The sequence below is a fragment of the Mirounga leonina genome, unplaced genomic scaffold (assembly GCF_011800145.1).
Source record: "Mirounga leonina isolate KUSES-001 unplaced genomic scaffold, KU_Mleo_1.0 Mir_168, whole genome shotgun sequence".
Taxonomy (NCBI): Eukaryota; Metazoa; Chordata; class Mammalia; order Carnivora; family Phocidae; genus Mirounga; species Mirounga leonina.
In genome coordinates this window covers 63,896,681-63,916,449 of record NW_023270426.1, presented here as the reverse complement: position 1 = coordinate 63,916,449, position 19,769 = coordinate 63,896,681, and the positions used below count along the sequence as shown (strand labels likewise).

General features: G+C 38.3%; 1 protein-coding gene across 1 annotated transcript in view; it reads right to left on the bottom strand.

The window, feature by feature from the left end:
- Nucleotides 1–19,769, bottom strand: part of FAM81B (family with sequence similarity 81 member B) — a 54,563-nt gene that overhangs the window by 13,099 nt on the left and 21,695 nt on the right. Inside the window, exons 6-7 of the mRNA XM_035015074.1 lie at nucleotides 17,653–17,771; nucleotides 9,985–10,114 (exon numbers count right to left, since the gene is read on the bottom strand). Coding sequence (XP_034870965.1) covers nucleotides 9,985–10,114; nucleotides 17,653–17,771 — 249 coding nt within the window. The remainder of the gene's footprint in view (nucleotides 1–9,984; nucleotides 10,115–17,652; nucleotides 17,772–19,769) is intronic.

Sequence of the window (19,769 nt, the reverse complement as noted above, 5' to 3'; positions counted from 1 at the left end):
GCGAACAGCAAGAAGCACTCATTCTTTCTCAGTGCCCAGTGAGCATTTGCAACAACTAAGCAGACATGTGACTATAAAGACCTCAAAGTAGGGGTGCCTGGGTGGCTCAGTGGGTTAAGCTTCCGACTCTTGATTTCAGCTCAGGTCATGATCTCAGGGTCATGAGGTCAAGCCCCGAGGGCTCTCTTTCTCCCTCTGCCCCTGCCCCCCCCCCAAAAAACCCCCAAAAAACTCTATTCCACAAAGCAGGAAAAACACAGATCATGACTTTACACTGCACGAAAACTAGAAATTAATACGAAAACTATAAAGAAAGAAAAACCTAACCATTTGAGTAAAGTGACCACTTTTAATTCTGTTGTTTAATTCCAGTGTTTTACATGGAAATGTGTCTCTCAGATCTCCTACTCAGAGGAACATAACTGGCTAAGGGCCCTGACTGCTGTGTAAAATGCATAACCATGTGTGGATACCATGCTTCCCATTGGCTGCTCCCAGCCAGTGTCTTAATAGTTTTCCTTTGATGAGTGACTTTGGTTCCAAGAACTGGATCAAACTGTTAGAATGGCTGTCTCGGGCCTTCCTTTTCTGTCTTTCACAGGAGTCAGACCTATTTTGTAATCTGATGGCTCTCTCCATCTTTTCTAGGAACCTCCTCATTTTCCTTCAGATTTTTTCCCCCTCAATTAATCTCTTCTTTTTTTTTTTTTTTAAGATTTATTTATTTACTTGAGAGAGAGCGTGCACGTGAGTTGGCGGGGGGGCAGAAACAGAGAATCTTCAAGCAGGCTCCCCACTGAGTGCAGAGCCCACTGTGGGGCTCTATCCCATGACCCATGAGATCATGACCTGAGTGGAAACCAAGAGCCACCCAGGCACCCCCCACCCCAGTTAATCTCTTGCATATCAATTCCTTTATGGAATTTGCTTCTCAAAGGACTAACTCTAGTGTCAAAGAATAACTCAACTCTGCAATTACAATTTACTTAGGAAAGGATAATAACATTATATATCAACAGGACACAGCCACATCTATGATCAGAGGTAAATTTGTGGCATTAAATGTTTCCATAATTATATAAAACAGAATAAAGCTATATAAATGAACCATTCATTTCACAAGGTTAAAAAGAATAACAAACCTGACCAAGGGAAAGCAGAATGAAGAAACTGACAAATTGTGGTAGGTGGAATGGCTCCTTTAATATGTCCGTAGCCTAATCCCTGGAACTTGTGAATATGATATGTTAGATGGCCTAAAGGATTTGCAGCTATAATTAGGGTTACAGACCTTGAAATAGGGAGATTATCCTGTTTTATCCAGTTGGGCCCAATTCAATCACATGAGCCTCTAAAAGCAGAGAAATTTCTCCAGCTAGAGTCAGAGAGATTTGAAGCATGGCATGGACTTAGCCTGTTCTGGAGAAAGGCCACATGGAAGACATGAGAAAGAAGGCTGGTAGCTGGAAGAACGTCAGTCTCGAACTGACAGCCAGCAAGAACCTCAGTCACATAATTACAAGAAACTGAATTTGGCCAAAAGTTTAAATGAGTCTGGAAGAGGACTAATTCCCAGAGCCGCCTCAAAGGAACACAGCCCTACTAATATCGTGATTTCTGTCTTGTGAGACCTTAAGTAGGGGATCTACTCTAGCCTTGACCTGCAAAACTATGAGATAATATATTTATGTTGCTATAATTATAACCACTAAGTGTGTGGTAATTTGTTATGACAATAGAAAACTAATACACAAATATTAAAAATTAATAAGCAAGAAAAAATTATAGGATTGATATGTAAATCCAAGAGTTGTTTCTTTGAAAAGGTAAGAGACAAAGTTTTTCTCAGTCTAAACGTAAAGAAAACCCATAGACACTAAAATTAGGAAGAAAAGATAGAGTAGTTATAAATATGATCCAATTAACGTAGTGAAAATATTCACAAAGCTGAGATTATAGATGAAGTGGAAGCCAAATAATTATAGATTTTAATTTACCTCTCTCAAACCAAGACAGAAGAATAGACCAAAAAAATAAGTACGGATACAAAAGCCCTAATCAATAGGTTTGAGTTTGTTGATTTGAGCAATTTTTTAGATATTGACTGAATTTTTGCCCCCAAAATATAGAATATATTCTTTTTAGAACATGTACAAAATTTTACTATCCAGCCACCAAATAAAGCCCTCAAGGTATTCCAAAAACTGAAACTAGTATATATAATAAAAATTTCAATTATGATGAGATAAAACTAAAAATGAATACCAGGATAACAAATAATCCTTAACTCAGGGAAAACAACAACCCCTCTTAAGCTGTTCAGTCAAAGGAAGAATGTAATATACAATTGCAGAATTCTAGGAAACAATAATGAGAACACAGTATCAACCCTAGGGAATACAGGGAAGTAGACTAAAGCTCAGGGAATATTCAGAGTCAAAGTGCTTATATCAGTAAAACAAAGAAAGACTACAAATATATGTCATTCAAAAAGTTAGAAAGTGATCAGCAAAACAAATCACAGGAAAAGGAAAAAGAAAGTCAAAAGCTTAAATTGCTGAGAATACATGGAAAACAAAATAGAAGCAGAACTTAAAGATACATAAAAAGACTGGCTCATTGGAGAGAAATCAGTATCGTTTAGACACAACTAACTAATCAAAGGGAAAAAAAGCACAAATAAAATGGCAGGGGGAAAAATATAAAAGCAGAAAGAATTAAAACAATCCTAGAAGTATTTTGCATAATTTTATGGAAATTAATTTCAAAATCTGGATGAAAAATGTACTTTTTTCCAAGACCCTTGAAGAGATGGAGCCTTGAAACAGACCAATTTCCACAGGAGAAACTGAGCAAAGATATCAAAGGTCTTTCCTTTCCACTAAATGAGTAGGCCCATATGGCTTCAGAGGCAAAACTACCAAATCTTTAAAGCATAGGTCATTGCAATGCCTTTAAACTATTTCAGAGCATAGAAAAAGAAGGGAAACTTCCAAACTATTTGTTTGAAGTGAGCAAAACATTGATTCTAAAATCTGAAAAAGTTTGCACAAAAAGACTAGTCTTGTTTATAAACATTGATGAAAACTTCTCAAATAAAATATCAGCAAACAGTATCCAGCATCACAACTTAAAAAAAATCATAATCAAGTGCAATTTATTTTTTAAAACGAATTGTTTAATAAGAAATATGTTAATACAAATAATTATGCTAGTATAGTTTAAGAGAAAACTCACATGATTATCTCCACAAATGCTGAAAATGCATTTGCCAAATTAATAATCATTCTTAATTAAAAACAAAAACTCAGTAAAATAGGAATAGCTGTGCACCAAACATGTTTACTAAGGAAACTTCTCTCACCATGCGGAAAACACTGGGGGCATTTCTGTTAACAACAGAAACAAGAGCAGGATGACCACTAACCCCTCGCTACTATTTAATATCATACTGGAGTTATTAAAACAACTAGAACACAGAAATTATGTGTGTGAAAATGGGAAAAGATGGGGCGCCTGGGTGGCTCAGTTGGTTCAGCGACTGCCTTCGGCTCAGGTCATGATCCTGGAGTCCCGGGATCGAGTCCCACGTCGGGCTCCCTGCTCGGCAGGGAGTCTGCTTCTCCCTCTGACCCTCCCCCCTCTCATGTGCTCTCTCTCATTCTCTCTCTCACAAATAAATAAACAAAATCTTAAAAAAAAAAAAAAAAAGAAAATGGGAAAAGATGAGTAAACTTATTATTGAAAAATCATATGATTGTGTGCCTGGAAAACAACAACAGCAAAAAACTGAAAAATTTCTATAATCAAGAGAAGAATTCGCCAAGTTAGTAGAATATAAAATTAATACAGCCTTCATTATATACAACTAACAACTAGTCAGAAGATAGAATGAAACTTCATTACAATAAATTAAAAAGAAAAAAGAAAACAAAACCCCAAAATACACTGAAGATGATGCAAACATGAGGAAAATTTGAAACCACTCTTGAACGATATAAAAGCAAAACCTGCACAAACAGGAAGCACGCGATGTTCTTGGATAAAACACTCAGCATTACCACTCTGTCAATTCTAAAGGTTTTATGCATTTATTTGAGCGCGAGAGAGCCAGAGCACAAGCAGGGGGAGCGGCAGGGCTCAGTGGATCCTGGCCTGAGTCTAAGGCAGACGTTTAACAGACTGAGCCACCCAGGCGCCCCTACTCTGTCAATTCTAAACTTAATTTATACATTTAACATGATTTCAATAAAAATTAAAATTGAGTTTGTTGACTTATTTGCTGAGACTATCCAGACTGATTTTAAAATCATATGCAAAAATAAACAATTATCACCAGGAAAAGGGAGAAAAGAAAGCAATGAAGGGGACTTGCTGTACCAGGTATTAAAAGTACTGGGGCACCTGGGTGGCTCTGTTGGGTAAGTGTCCGACTCTTGGTTTCTGTTCAGGTCATGATCAGATGGGTCGTGAGAATGAGCCCTGCATTGGACTCTGTGCTCAGCGGGAAGACTGCTCCAGAATGTCTCCCTCTGCCCTTCCCCCCCCACTCACACGCACACTCTCTCTCCCCTTCTCTCTCTAAAATGAAGAAATAAATTTAAAAATATTAAAGTACTATAAGGCCTCACTGATTAAAATAATAATTAAAACACCTTATTAAGAAAAACTCCAAATGGATCAAGAATTTAAATATAAATAGTAAAGCCATGAAAGTGCTAGAAGAAAATATGAATAATTCAGGCCTTTGTATGGGGAATTTCTTTCTAAGTGTGACTTAAAAGAAGCCAAAAAAGAAAAAACTGATAAATTTAGCTACAAATAGAGCACATAAGCATGCCAAGAGTCAAAAGATGACAACCTGGGAAAATGTATTTGCAGATCATATCATAGAGAAGGGCTCATCTCTCTAACATATAAAGAGCTCCTAGAAATTGAGAAGAAAAAGGAAAACAGACCAATAGGGAAATGGATAAAAGAGATGAACGGATAGCTCACTGAAAAAGAAATACAAATAGCTCTTGAAGATATGAACCTCATTCACAATAAGAGAGACTAAGCGAAACATAGAGACTATAGCTATCTTTTTCCTATAAGAATGGTAAAATTCAAAAGTCAACACCATTGGTGAGGCGATGGGGACATAGGACATTTTACATATTGTTGGTGGCTGTGCAATATGGTCAAAGCCCCACAGAGAGCAAGATCTTTCAAAATAACAACCATGTACTTTGACCCAACAATCACACTTCTGGGTGTTGAACCTACAGACATACCTACACACACACACACACACACACACACACACACACGCACACAGACATAAGTGCAAGGTTATACATTGCAGCATTGATTTGCAAGAGAGAAATATTAAAAATAGCCCGAATGTCCATCTGTGAGAGATTGGTTAAATGAGCTATTATACAGACAGGAAGAGTATTCAGTTATAAAAAAGAATGAGGAAGCTCTCCATATACTAATATGGCTGATCTCCAGGATCTATTTGTTTAGTTAGAAAAAATAGGATGAAAGACCTAAATGTGAGACAGGAATCCATCAAAATCCTCAAGGAGAAAATAGGCAGAATCCTCTTTGACCTCGGCTGTAGCAACTTCTTACTAGACATGTTGCCAGAAGCAAGGGAAACAAAGGCAAAAATGAACTATTGGGACTTCATCAAGATCAAAAACTTATGCACAGTGAAGAAAACAATCAATAAAACTACAAGGCAGCCTATGGAATGGAAGAAGATATTTGTAAATGACATATTGGATAAAGGCTTAATATCCAAAATCTATAAAGAGCTTTTCAAACTCAATGCCCTCAAAACCAAATAATCCAGTTAAGAAATGGGCAGAAGACATGAATAGACATTTTTCCAAAGAAGGAATCAGATGGCTAACAGACACATGAGAAGATGCTCAGCATCACTCATCATCAGGGAAATACAAATCCAAACCTCAATGAGATACCACCTCACCCTTGTCAGAGTGGCTAACATTAACAACATAAACAACAGGTGTTGGCAAGGATGCAGAGGTAAGGGGAACCCTCTTGCACTGTTGGTGGGAATGCAAACTGGTGCAGCCACTCTGGAGAACAGTATGGAGTTTCCTCAGAAAGTTAAAAATAGAACTACCTACCCAATGACCCAGCAACTGCACTAGTAGGCATTATCCAAAGGATACAAAAATACAGATTTGAATTATAGCAGCAATGTCCACAATAGGCAACTATGGAAAGAGCCCAAATGTCCATCAACTGATGAAACTGATGAATGGATAAAGAAGATGTGTATATATATATATATATATATATATATATATATATATACACACACACATATTGACTATAGTTCATCCTTAGTTTTTTTTAAGGTGATACATATGTATCATTCACAAATCAAAACTATATAAGAAAATGCAGGGGTGCCTGGGTGGCTCAGTCAGTTAAGTGTCCAACTCTTGATTTCGGCTCAGGTCATAATCTCAGGGTCATGAGATTGAGCCCTGCATTGGGCTCCACGCTCAGCAAGGAGTCTGTTTGAGATTCTTTCTCTGTCCTCCTCTCCCTTCACACCCCTCTCAAATCCCAGGGTACTCTCTCTCTCATACACTATACATATATATATACACAGAAACCAAGAGTCGGACACTTACCCAACAGAGCCACCCAGGTGCCCCAGTACTTTTAATACCTGGTACAGCAAGTCCCTTTCATTGCTTTCTTTTCTCCCTTTTCCTGGTGATAATTGTTTATTTTTGCATATGATTTTTTTTTTTTAAAGATTTTATTTATTTATTTGACAGGGAGAGACACAGCGAGAGTGGGAACACAAGCAGGGGGAGTGGGAGAGGGAGAAGCAGGCTTCCCGCAGAGCAGGGAGCCCGATGTGGGACTCGATCCCAGGACCCTGGGATCATGACCTGAGCCGAAGGCAGACGCTTAACGACTGAGCCACCCAGGCGCCCTATTTTTGCATATGATTTTAAAATCAGTCTGGATAGTCCCAGCAGTCTGGAAAGTCCCAGCTTTACTTAAGCCATTGACTGGGAAGATGAGATTATATATATATAGATATACATATATATCTATCTATATATATATCACATCAATATATATAGATAGATATATCTATATATATCTATATATATATCACATTGTCATTCACATCTGAATGAATATATATATATATATTCATTCAATGAAATATTACTCAGCCATAAAAAAGAATGAAATCTTGCCATTTGCAATGATGTGGATGCAGCTAGAGTGTATTATGCTAAGTGAAATAAATCAGTCAGAGATACAAATATCATATGATCTCACTCATGTGTGGAATTTAAGAAAGAAAGCAGATGAACATATGGAAAGGGAGGAGAGGGAGAGAGGAAAATAAACCATAAGAGACTCAACGATAGAGAACAAACTGAGGGTTGATGGAGGGAGGTGGTGGGAGGGAATGGGATAGATGGCTGAAGGGTATTAAGGAGGGTACTTTTTGTGATGAGCACGTGGTATTGTATGTAAGTGATGAATCACTGAACTCTACTCCAGAAACTAATATTGCACTGTATGTTAACTGAGTAAAATTTAAATTAAAAAAAGCTAAAATAGGTGCATAGTAATATATATAATATGCTATCTATTTTGTAAAAAGGAGGAAATAAGAATATATTTGCATTTGCTTATATCTGCATAAAGGCATACTGAAAGGATCCATAGCAGCATAATAAAAATGGTTTCAGTGAGGAAATGAAAGAAGGTGATAACTGGTGACAGAAGTGGGCATGAACATTCTTGGTGTATACTTTTTAAAATATTTATTTATTTGAGAGAGAGAGTACACTGGGATTTGAGAAGGGTGTGAAGGGAGAGGAGCAGGACAGAGAGAGAATCTCAAACAGACTCCTTGCTGAGCATGGAGCCCAATGCAGGGCTCAATCTCATGACCCTGAGATTATGACCTGAGCCGAAATCAAGAGTTGGACACTTAACTGACTGAGCCACCCAGGCACCCCTGCATTTTCTTATATAGTTTTGATTTGTGAACGATACATATCATATGTATCATCTTAAAAAAACTAAGGATGAACTATAGTCAATGTCACTTTTGAACTTAGATGCAGAGACAAATGCTGAATGATTACACAAGACTGTATAGCAGGAAATGCTGGAATGTTTCAGTATTGGGAAATGTATTGACATAGCACATTAGAAGTCCAAAGAGGTAAACAAGTGAACAAATAAAAACCCAAACCAGAAAACAACTAATATGATTTAGGCATTTGTTGATGTCTACAAGGCAACTTGTAAAGTTAAATATTCAGTCCTAATAAAAACTAAATACTAATAAAAACTAATGGAAGTAAGTAGGAACTGCTGGATACTTCCTTAACATGGTTAAACATATCAAACCAACAGCAAACAACAAAAGACATCTCCAGTATAATCAGAAACCAGAGAAGCTGTCCTCTATGACCATTATGACCATTTATGACCCACACATTGTATTTAACAGTGACCTGGACGTTCTGGTCATGGCTTTATGAAAAAAGTACTAAGGTTTTAAATCAGAAAACCAGAGATTAAGTGGTTATGATTTGTTGTTGATATGACTAAATATTTTGAAAAACAAAGAAATTGAAGAAAAACAAAGAAAATCAACCAAAAAAACGATTAGGACTTAATTAGATGGGTGTGTAGGTGTGGGCAAGGTGAGTCCAATGGGACTGCAGTAAACTATGTGCCCCTGTGAACCTTCTGCTCTTGATAAAGTGGCTTGTACAAGCAAATAATCAAACACTGATCTCCGCCCCCCCTAATTCCCAAAGGATTTTCACTTTGTTCTGCCCAAATGACTTCAGAAGAGATGTGCTTATCATTACATAAGATATGTGACAAAGTGGGGTGCCTGGGTGGCTCAGTCAGTTAAGTGTCTGGCTCTTGATTTCAGCTCAGGTCATGATCGCAGGGTCATGAGATTGAGCCCCACGTTGGGGTCTGCACTGAGTGTGAAGCCTGCTTAAGATTCTCTCTCTCCCTCTCCCTCTGCCTCTACCCTTGCCTCCTGCTCGCTCTCAAATAAATAAATAAATAAATGTAACAAAGTAGGACAGGGAAAAATTTGCATTAGCTTCTTTACTTAAGCCATTGACTGGGAAGATGAGAAAGGAGAGGCATTTTAGGCAGAAAAGAGCACAAATAATATGGAGGCCATACTATATCTTAGAGTGAGTAGGGACCTACCAGCAGGTTGTTCAGTATCACTAGGTGTGAGGGGTGAGCCAGGAAACATGGGGTGAGCTGAAGAGCTAAGCAGGGGCCAGTGTGGAGATGGCCTTTAAAACCAGGCCAATGGGGGATTTGTGTATTCTTTTGTGAGAGACATAACCTATTGTAGGGATGTAACATCAACTCACGTTTAGCTCGTATCTTTAATAATAATAGCTTCCATGAGAAATTGCTTTGCTTATAATCTTTGGTTCTACAGTCTTTGAGGAAAACCCAGAGAGTAAGGGAATAACAGCAAAAGTGGAATCAAGCAGCATAGGCTTGCAATGGGTTGCTGTGTTGGAACATAGGAGGTGCTCATTAAATATTTGCTCATTCAACTGACAGTACTCATGGTATATATGCATGAGATGTCATATTTAAAGATTTTTTTTTAATTTATTCATTTGACAGAGAGAGACACAGCGAGAGAGGGAACACAAGCAGGGGGAGTGGGAGAGGGAGAAGCAGGCCTCCCGCAGAGTGAGGAGCCCGATGCGGGGCTCGATCCCAGGACCCTGAGATCATGACCCGAGCCGAAGGCAGACGCCTAACGACTGAGCCACCCAGGCGCCCCGAGCTGTCATATTTAAACTCTTTGGAAGAAAAGAGTTCTTTTGAAATATTACCACTTGACTAGGCATTTTGATAAGCTATAATGATCTGCTGTCTGTAACACGTAACTTAAGAGTTCCAAATATTTTCAGTTACCTTCACATCCAAGTTCTTAGAAACAGTTTCTAGGGCAGACATAAAATCTTGAATTGATTTTTCAGTTTTCCGGTGCTCGTGCCTGATGAAGTGAATGTCTCCAGAAAGCTTCACAATGCTGGAGTCACATCTAGCAGCAAGATGAAAATTGGTTGTGAGATCAATAGGTGCAAACATTTTTAATACTGCAGTAGGACGTGCGCATTCACCTGATGGCAAAAGTTCTAAAGTTCTTTGAATAATGAGTTAGTGGATGTAGGAGCAAATGTAGAAATCTTCATTTTTCTCTTTTTTTCCTGATGGGAGTGAAACCACTTTGGATAATGATACATTGACCAAAATCAAAGAACTGGGTTGAAGTAGATGAAGACATTGGGAGAAAATGTGGAGAATTTTAGATTTTCAGTCTGATATATTAATTCAGTCATAGGAGTTCCAACAGATTTTAAAGATTTTTTATTTATTTATTTGAGAGAGAGAGAATGAGAGAGAGCACATGAGAGGGGGGAGGGTCACAGGGAGAAGCAGACTCCCTGCTGAGCAGGGAGCCCGATGCGGGACTCAATCCAGGGACTCCAGGATCATGACCTGAGCCGAAGGCAGTCGCTTAACCAACTGAGCCACCCAGGCGCCCCAAGAGTTCCAACAGATTTTAATGTTTTGGGAATAATCACTGCTGCCTATGGTTAGGCAAAATCGAAACTTTTTCCTGTTCTATATTGCATTCTGAATCCACTTTCCTCTGATTAGTCTCTTTCGTTGACTCCAAGATTGCCAATTCTCTTCTGGCTACAAAGAGCCCCAGGTTGCCATCATCTTCCAACCCATCTTCAAAAAACAATTTCCCTCCTCTCAGCCCCAATCAAAACTCCTGTTCCTCGAGTGGTCTAAGTCAAGTGTTGTCTTATATTAGGACAAAAACAATTCACACTAACACGTGAATAAAATTTTGGCCCAAAAGTTGCATTGGTGTCTTAAGGAAGGAACTCTAGTGAAGTGGGGTTGGAGTTGAAGATTAACCATCTTCCCGGCGTGTCAGGGAACCCCACCCCACTATCACCATTCAAGGCTCCTCCTGGGAGACAACAGGTTACAGACTGTCTTATACTTTCAATACACTCATATATGCATGAAAGATAGGGTGTAGAATGCTGAGGGACTGTGTTTTTTATATAAAGTTAACAGAGATCACTTTGAAGTTTGTAATTTTATAAAATAACTCTTTTGACTGTCCTCAAATAATATTTATTGGAAGCACATTTTCATGTTGTCACACTAAGTGCTATAAATATCGTTTGCTTTATAGCTGTCAATATTTTTTAGGATCTAGAAATCAATTTGTTTTTCTTAAGATTTTTGGTGCCAAAGTTGAGCCAAAAGTGAGTAAGATGGTAATTTTGCCTGGGAAGTCCCTTCAAGAGATACCAGGGGACTGTCGTGGGGGTGGGGAGACTGCTGGGAGGGAAAATTCGGAATTAATCTGATCAAAAATGGGAGCTAGCTTGCAACGCACCAAAGTCATGGGCAAAAGCCGTTTTGTAGAAACCGTTGTTGTCAAAACAAGTTCTATTGTCGGTTAGTTAGGATATTCTTACGTGAATCCACATTAAGATCTCCAAAGGTTACACAGAAACAGTGACTGCTGCCACCGCCCCCTGCCACTCCTCACCCAACGCCCTCCTTGTTCCACCTTCAGCGACAGCTGGTCTGTGCCTTGTAGACTAGTGGTTAAGAACTGGTCTCTGGCATCACAGTGACCTGGCTTTGAATCTGCTATTTTCTAGCCTGATAGGGTTATTTAAGGATGAAAGGAGGAATGAACAGACAGGATTTAGCCAGTACCTGGCACTGAGGAAGCACCCCTACCCGATCAGCAGCTTTATTTATTGCTTCCTGCCTTCCCACGTGAACACATACAGCGCCAGCCTAATGCCCCAGGCTGATTTGTTTTGTTTACCTGGTTGTCTAATGATTCTTTATTCCTGATGTTCAGTCACTTCAACCAAGATATCTTGATTTAATTGTCCTTATAGCAATTTTTCTGGGATTACAGTCTTGATCTATAGATTCAAATCTTGTTTCAAGAAAGTTTTCTTCTCTTATACCCACACATAGTTTTTTCCTGAAGAATTCGCTCTCTTTCTTCTTGAGGAGGTCCCAGAGGGTCTTTGTTGAAAGAGTTTTACTTGTCTGCTGTATATATCATTTCTCTACAACTATTTTTATATTGAAAAACGTTTTCTTTTCGTTTTCTATGGTTTGCTCATGTTTGCTTTTTTAAAAATAAATTATTATTATTTGTAGTTGTATTTATTGCATTTGGAGGCCTTCCAAAGCATATTTAATCTCTGTAAAATTTCCACCTTATTCCTGAACAATTCCAGTTTCTCTCTCTCGTTCTTTTATGTGATAATCTCTTTTGGGGGAAAGCCCTTTTATTTCTTATTTTTTTAAATAATATTTGTTTATTTATTTTAAATAATATTTATTTTATGAAACTAAAACATGCCTATAGTTTAGAAGTCAGTAAAAACTAAAAGACTAATAACAAACTATAGTGGCTCCTTGCTCTGCTTCTTCCTGCTTTTCTCAGTTCTCCCTGGACACAGGTGCCTGTCTTTACCCCCAGTTTCAGAGGTTCCTGGCGAGGCCAACTCCTATGCCTTTTGAGAATTCTGTGGTGTGAAACCACATCATTCTCAGCTTACCCCACAGATTTAAAATTGGTTTTATTATGTCTGCTAAATCAGCTTCCACATGTCTGTCTATTGTCTAGGTTCCAAGATTTCTATGCTGATATCCTCTGTCTTTGTGGGTATGTTTTAAAGAGAAACATTATTTTTGCTGTAGATTTAGTGGGACTTTGGGAAGGAGCAAATTTACATGTGACTGATCAATCAGCAATCTTCTCTTTCTTTTGTTCTTAACTTCTTTGAAACCAGGAGAACCTTTGAACTCTTCCTGTGTTTTTCTGAGTAATTCTTCTCATTGAGGTATGTTCAGCAGCCTTATGTTTTTCTCTGTCTATTGATGGTGGTGGAGGCGATTTTATGCACAGCCTAGATTCTTCCAACTATCACTCTTACATCTTTGAATGATTCTGACTACCTGCAGATAGCTAAGTGTGTGTTTGGTGAGGAGTAGACCACATCCTCCACTTAGGCTTTTGGTATCAAATCTGTTATTTCCTTAGGCCTGGCAGGGTGTGTGTGGGGGCGGGTACATCTCCCCATTTTCTCCTCAAAAACTAGACTGGTGTATTTCACAGCCAATCATTGAGTCCTAGATTCTCTGTTGTGACACTATAGGCCTCCTCCACTTCCTCTGCACGTAACACGTCAGTATTTCTCTCAGGTGTGAACTTGCAAGCATGGAGGTCTGTTCGAGATGATCAAAATAACGTGATCGCGTCCTCAGCGACACTCCCTAGCTGCTCTGTGTTACTGACCTGAGTCTCTAAAGGGCCACTTCCTATCTCTCCTATTTCCCACCTGAGCCCCTACGTAATATTGCTCCATTCAAATTATTTGGCCTATGCCTTTTAGGATTACAACTCTTGATTTGGAGCAAATTATTATGTTCGAGGTCGGAGGAGGACTCTACCAGTCCAGACATCACAGTAGTTGATAAGCGTATGCTGTTTGTGGTTAGCAGTTGTGGCAACTTCCAGGTTGTATTAAAGATGGAGTTTTTGTTTCCCTTATATTTTTAACTGGCTTTAAGATGTCTCAAGTGAGAGAAGTGACGTGAAAATATTTTTATTTGACTATCTTTAATCAGAAGTTCCTACTCTTAGCTTTTCAAAGGTTGACAATATCCATGATATCATTATTATTTCTCCAAAGGATATGACTTTTGCTTTTAGTCACATATTAACACAATTTATTATTTTTTCACAAGCAAATCTGCCTTCGGGTCCCAAATCACCAAATGTGGCTAGAAGTTTGGCCTCCTCTGGCTACTGCTGCAGGCTATAAATCATAGCCATCGCTGTGGGTATTCTTTACGTATTTGCTTTTCCTCATTTGCACTTGAGACTATCATCTACCAAACAGAGGAGAGGGTATCAAAAGCAGGCCAGACAACTTTGAGAACCTCACCTCATTGGAAGTACTTGCTTTTCAACTGCCACTTATTTCGGAGTAGGGAATAAGGTGAAAAATTCAAAGCACATTGCCATTATTAAATACTGAGTTTGATTTATGCAACAGTAAAACGTTTGCTAAGAATTATGTTAAAATAACCAACGTAATCTCAGTTACGCCAAAATACTAATTGTAATGAAGGTCAGTATATGTGGAAAAACAGTCATTACTTCGGTCTCAACTTGTCCATAAGTCACTTGCCTGGCAAAAATGCACAAAATGGGAGAGGAAGAGTGAGTTTAAGTCTCATGGCTTAACTCGGAGGCTCTTGGTTTCCCCTCCTCCTCTGGATGCACCAAATAAACAGCTACATACAGATCAGTTCCCTCTGAGAAAAATCCAGAAACTAATTTAAAGACTCCTACATATCAGGCAACTAAGAAAATATTGAAATGGGTAGGAAAAGCTGAGACACACTCACGCTGTAAACCCCATTCTTGGCACAGGGCCTTCCTTACAATTGGGGGAGACCCCCAAATCCCAGCTTCTCCCTGAGGAGTGAAATGTTTGGACCAAACAGCCACTCGAGAGACTGGCTTCCAAATCACCCCTCTCTAAGAGCTGATGGGGCTCATTTGCAAGTCCCTTGGGACCACAGAAAACAAAGAGTTAGCTTTAAATGACCACCAACATTAAAAAATAGACAAAGGATCTGAATAGACATTTATCCAAAGATGACATACAAATGACCAACAGGTACAATAAAAGGTACTCAACATCACTGATCACCAGGAAACTGCAAATCAAAACCACAATGAGATATCATCTTATACCTGTTAGGATGGCTATTATCAAAATAATAAAAAGATAACAAAGGGTGACTAGTACATGGAGAAAAGAAAATCCTTGTATAGTATTGGTAAGAATGTAAATTGGTACAGCCGTTGTAGAAAACAGGATGAAGATTCTTTAGAAAACTGAAAATAGAACTATTACATCATCCAGCAACCCCTCTTCTGGATATATATCCAAAGGAAATGAAATCAGTACTTGGAAGAAATATCTGCACTCCCACGTTCATTGCAGCAATATTCACAATAGCCAAAAAATGGAAACAACCTAAGTGTCTGTTGACAGATGAATAAAGAAATTGTGACACACACACACACACACACACACAGATTCTGATTACAATTTAGACTCAAAAAAGGACATATTGCCATTCGCAAATACGTGGCTAAAACTGGAGGACATTATGCTAAGTTAATTAAGGTAGACAAGAAAGAAAAAAAACCTCATCATCTCATATAGAATCTGAAAAAGTAAAGTGCATAGAAGCAGAGAGTAGAATGGTGGTTGTCCAGGGTGAGGAGGTGGGGGAAATGGGGAAATGTTGGTCAAAGATTACAAAGTTACAGTTAGGTAGGACGAACATGCTAGAGACCTAAGGTACACTTGTGACGATCATAGTTAATAATGTTGTATTGAAGAATGGAAATATGCTAACGTAGATTTCCGATGCTCTTATCACACACATAAAATGGTACCTATGTGAGGAGAAGATATATTAATTAGCTTGACTGTCATAATCATTTTAGTATGTGTATATATATATAAAATCATCATGTTGTAGACCTTAAATATAAATAAGTTTTATTTTTAAGAAAGGAGACAAAAAGGAAAAAAGTAAATTAGAGCAGAGCAAAAGGAGTTGCACATCTTGTTCTTGATATTATTCCATTCATGTATTGGTTTCATTTAAATCTGTTATTTTATCTTATATGTAAGGCAGAATTTACAAAAATAGAAGAGTAGGTTTGTAAGCAGTTTGCAGAAAAAATAAATAGTTGAGTCATCATCAGCACACCACCAAATGGAACCAAATTCTAAGTTTATTCAAAACAGATGTTTGGTATTTATCTTTGGAAAATTATGGCACGTCTAAGTCTGATGGTGGGTTTGCTAGTGTTTTATTATCTTGCTTCATAACTTACCCAAATATTATAAAGTTTCCTTTGTATGTATCAAATATGATATAATGAAATATAGAATTTTGTATATTTTGGACTCATAAACATATATTTATAAATAATATAATTACATATCTGTGTGTGTGTACACATAGGTACTATTTCCATAGATTCTGTTTTCCTAATGTCTGTTACCTGCTCTGGACTTTCATGGCTAGTGCTTTAGTTTAAGCCCTTGACATTTGGCACCTTGATTGCTGCAATAGGCTTCCTTTCATTTTCATGTTTGCTTTCTGCACCGCAGCAATTCAGCTACTACTAGAATGTCACCAAATATGTCATCCCCTTACTTAAAATCTTCCCATGGTTACTTATAACCTTCTATGTAAAGTTCAGATTTTTTTCCTTGGCCCACAAGATCCCTCAGCATCCAATCTAGACCACCTTTGAGCTTCATCTCCCCATCTCCCATCTCTCCCTAAATGCAAACCCCAAAATACCAAAACTAAAACACTCTTCTCACAGGTAGCCCCTTGAACATGGCACAGTAATTCATCCCTCAGTTCTTTTGCACATATTATTCTTTCTATCTGAAGTGCGTTTTCCATCCTTCCTTGTCTAGCGAACTGCTATGGATCCTTCAAAACTCCATCTCAAGTGTCACCTCCTCCAGGAAGACTTCCCTACGCCTCAATCTGATTTAGATATTCCCATGGCACCACAGGCTTTCATTGTAGTGTTCATCTCATTTCTTATATTTGGAGCTTGTTTTCCCAGGTAGACCATAAACCGGGGGTCATGGGGAATTGGAAGTGGACCATGTTGCTGAATCCCTGAATCCCAGCATACTGCCTGGTATACAGCATAGAGCTTAATGCATTTTTTGTTGTTGTTGAGTTGAATGGATAGATACTCTAAGAGAAGTTTGTCCTAGGTATTAATCACCTATTCTTGTTTGGTCATTAACATTTCGGAGCAGATTAACAAGATAGAGGTTGGGTATTCCAGGAGAGAGGAAAGAGGTGCTGGCAGATGATGTAGAGTCGCAAAGGTGTCTACAGTCATCCGTTCACAAGTGATCTTTGGTATGCCTACTGGGGTGGTCCTGCCATTGTCAATACTCACAGATTTTTGCTAACCTGTATAACATTAATTCTTTTGATTTAGAAATATCATTTGAAAGATGTTACTCAAAATTTTATCCATTAGGAAGTAAGTCCCTTTTGTTAGACTTTTAAATGTCATTCGTATATGTTTTTAATGTTTTAATCATTAGAATTTGACACATCTGGGGATTTTGTTTGTGGCTATGAGGCTGTGTCTTTGCATAAGATGTTGGTATTTGGACAGTCCAGGGCTATAAAGACAATAATGATTCTTCTCACTTTCAGATGGAACCAAACTGGACATTGCCTATAAGGGGTCTTTTATAAAACCCTGGAGTCTCACAGGTGGTATGAAGCTTTCAAATTCTATCATACACTTTCTCAGCTACTACCTCATCAGTTTAGCCTCATGTAAAGACAATATCTACTTTTCTACTATATGGAACTTATTTGGGAATGAGAATTCAGTGAGCAAGAACTGACTATCTGTTAGATGCTTCTTCTCACCTGGCTACTCTTCCTCGAAGATCTCCAACTCCTTGAAGATGTTTGGTGTTTAGCTCCCGTACTGCAAAATTAGTTCCTGTGGCCACCTGGTCTCGAGCTCTTATTTGGTCTTCCAAAACCTGTAATTTTGAGTGAAAATTCCCATTAATTTCCCATCCCACATGATAAGAAAATATAGTTTAAAGCAGAGGCTACCAAATCGAATGCCTTTCCTAACTAGGCTGGTAGTGTAAAGGAGTGAGAGAGTCCTATGTCAGAGAGAGGCAGTCCCTGCCTTATCTGAGGGAGGCAGCGATGGCCTGATCCCAGCAGATTGTTGCCAGATAGGAATAATGGCTCCACGGTGTTTCAACACAAGCCAGAAATCTAGATTTTATGTTAAATATTTTGATTTTTAAAAAAGATTTATTTCAGAGAGAGAGAGGGAGTGAGCACAAGCTCAATTGAGGGAGTGAGAGGAGGGGCAGAGGGAGAGAGAGAATCCCAAGCAGACTCGCTGCTGAGTGTGGAGCCCAGTGCGGGGCTGATCCCCTGACCCTGCGACTATGACCTGAGCTAAAACTGAGTCGGAAGCTTAACTGACTGAGCCACCCAGGCACCCCTAAATCTTTCAGTTTTTAAATATTGACATCTTAGTCAAAATCTTTTATAAACACAATATGGGCCAAATAAAACATACTTATTGTGCTGTTATGGCCATGAGCTGCCATTTGGCCAACACTGATATTCAAGCTTTTCACAAAAACCTGTTTCAGAATTGGTGGTGGATTTAGAAAAAGGGATCCCTCACATGGCATCAGGCAAGACCCCTCACAGATTGACTCAGAAGCACAGTGAAGCTAATATCACTAACACAAGCAAATCTGAATCAGCCTGTTTCACTCACATGGAGTGAAAAAGGTTTATTTTCTTGGTTTTTTAGAGAACACGAGAGAGTCATGGCTTGAAGTGTGTTCAGATTTTACCCTTGAGTAGCCTTAGTCATGTCTTCAGTAGTTCTTGCTATTCTGAAATAGCCCTGACTGTTTTACTCTACCAGGTTGGTGGTTCCAAGAATAGTAGGTTAAAATTTTTTCACACTCATATGTAAGTATTAATTTAAAAATTAAAAAAAAATTCTGCTTATCCATAGACAAAATTTCTATCTTACTTGACATTCAAACAAATTCTAGTGTAAAGTGAAGATATATAAAATAATTCATATTTATTCATAAAAAAGTGAGAGTATAATACAAGTTCATGATTTCGTGAAACATTTTAGTTGCTGTATTTGACCAAGGCCTGAACTATGTTTAAATTTATGTTTATGAATTTTTTGAGGAAAAGAAGGATTTTTGTAACAAATGAATGATAGAAATTTTAAAGACCATATACAGGATCTTTCTCATTTGTAAACTGGCAGATTGAGACCACCCAAGGGCAAATAAAATTTTAACTGAAAACACAGAAGTGTCAAGAACACTAGCTAGAGTTTTTTTGTTTTCATTTGTTTTTGCATGCATGTAGGTGTCTTAGTCCATTCAGGTTGCTCTAACAACATACCACAGACTGGGTGGCTACTAAAGAACAGAAATTTATTTTTCACAGTTCTGGAGGCTAAAACTCCAAGGTCAGTGTGCCAGCATGGTCCAGTTCTGGTGAGAGCCCTCTTCTGGGTTGCAGACTGCCTACTTCTTACTGTGTCCTCACGTGGTGAAGGGGCTAGGGAGATCTGTGGGGTCTTTTTTAGGAGGGCACTAGTCCTATTCATGAGACCCCACCTCCTAATACTATCACATTTGACATGAGATTTCAACATATGAATTTTTGGGGAGAGGGGACAGACACAGACCTTCAGACCATAGAATAGATGTTGTTTTGCTTTATTTTGGTAAAGAATTGTGATGAAAGGGAAATTGCCCTACTAAACACTAAAACATTATATGAGACAAAGATAAATACATCAATGTAACTAAATAGATATGCATACCTAAATAGATCAATGTAATGTAATGAAGGTCTTGGTAAATGTAAGAAAGAAAGGTGCTATCCTTGAGGCTCACAGATCACTGGGGGAGGAATTTCACAAATAGTGTTGGGATCTCTGGTTATTATTCAGAAAACAATCTGTTTAGATC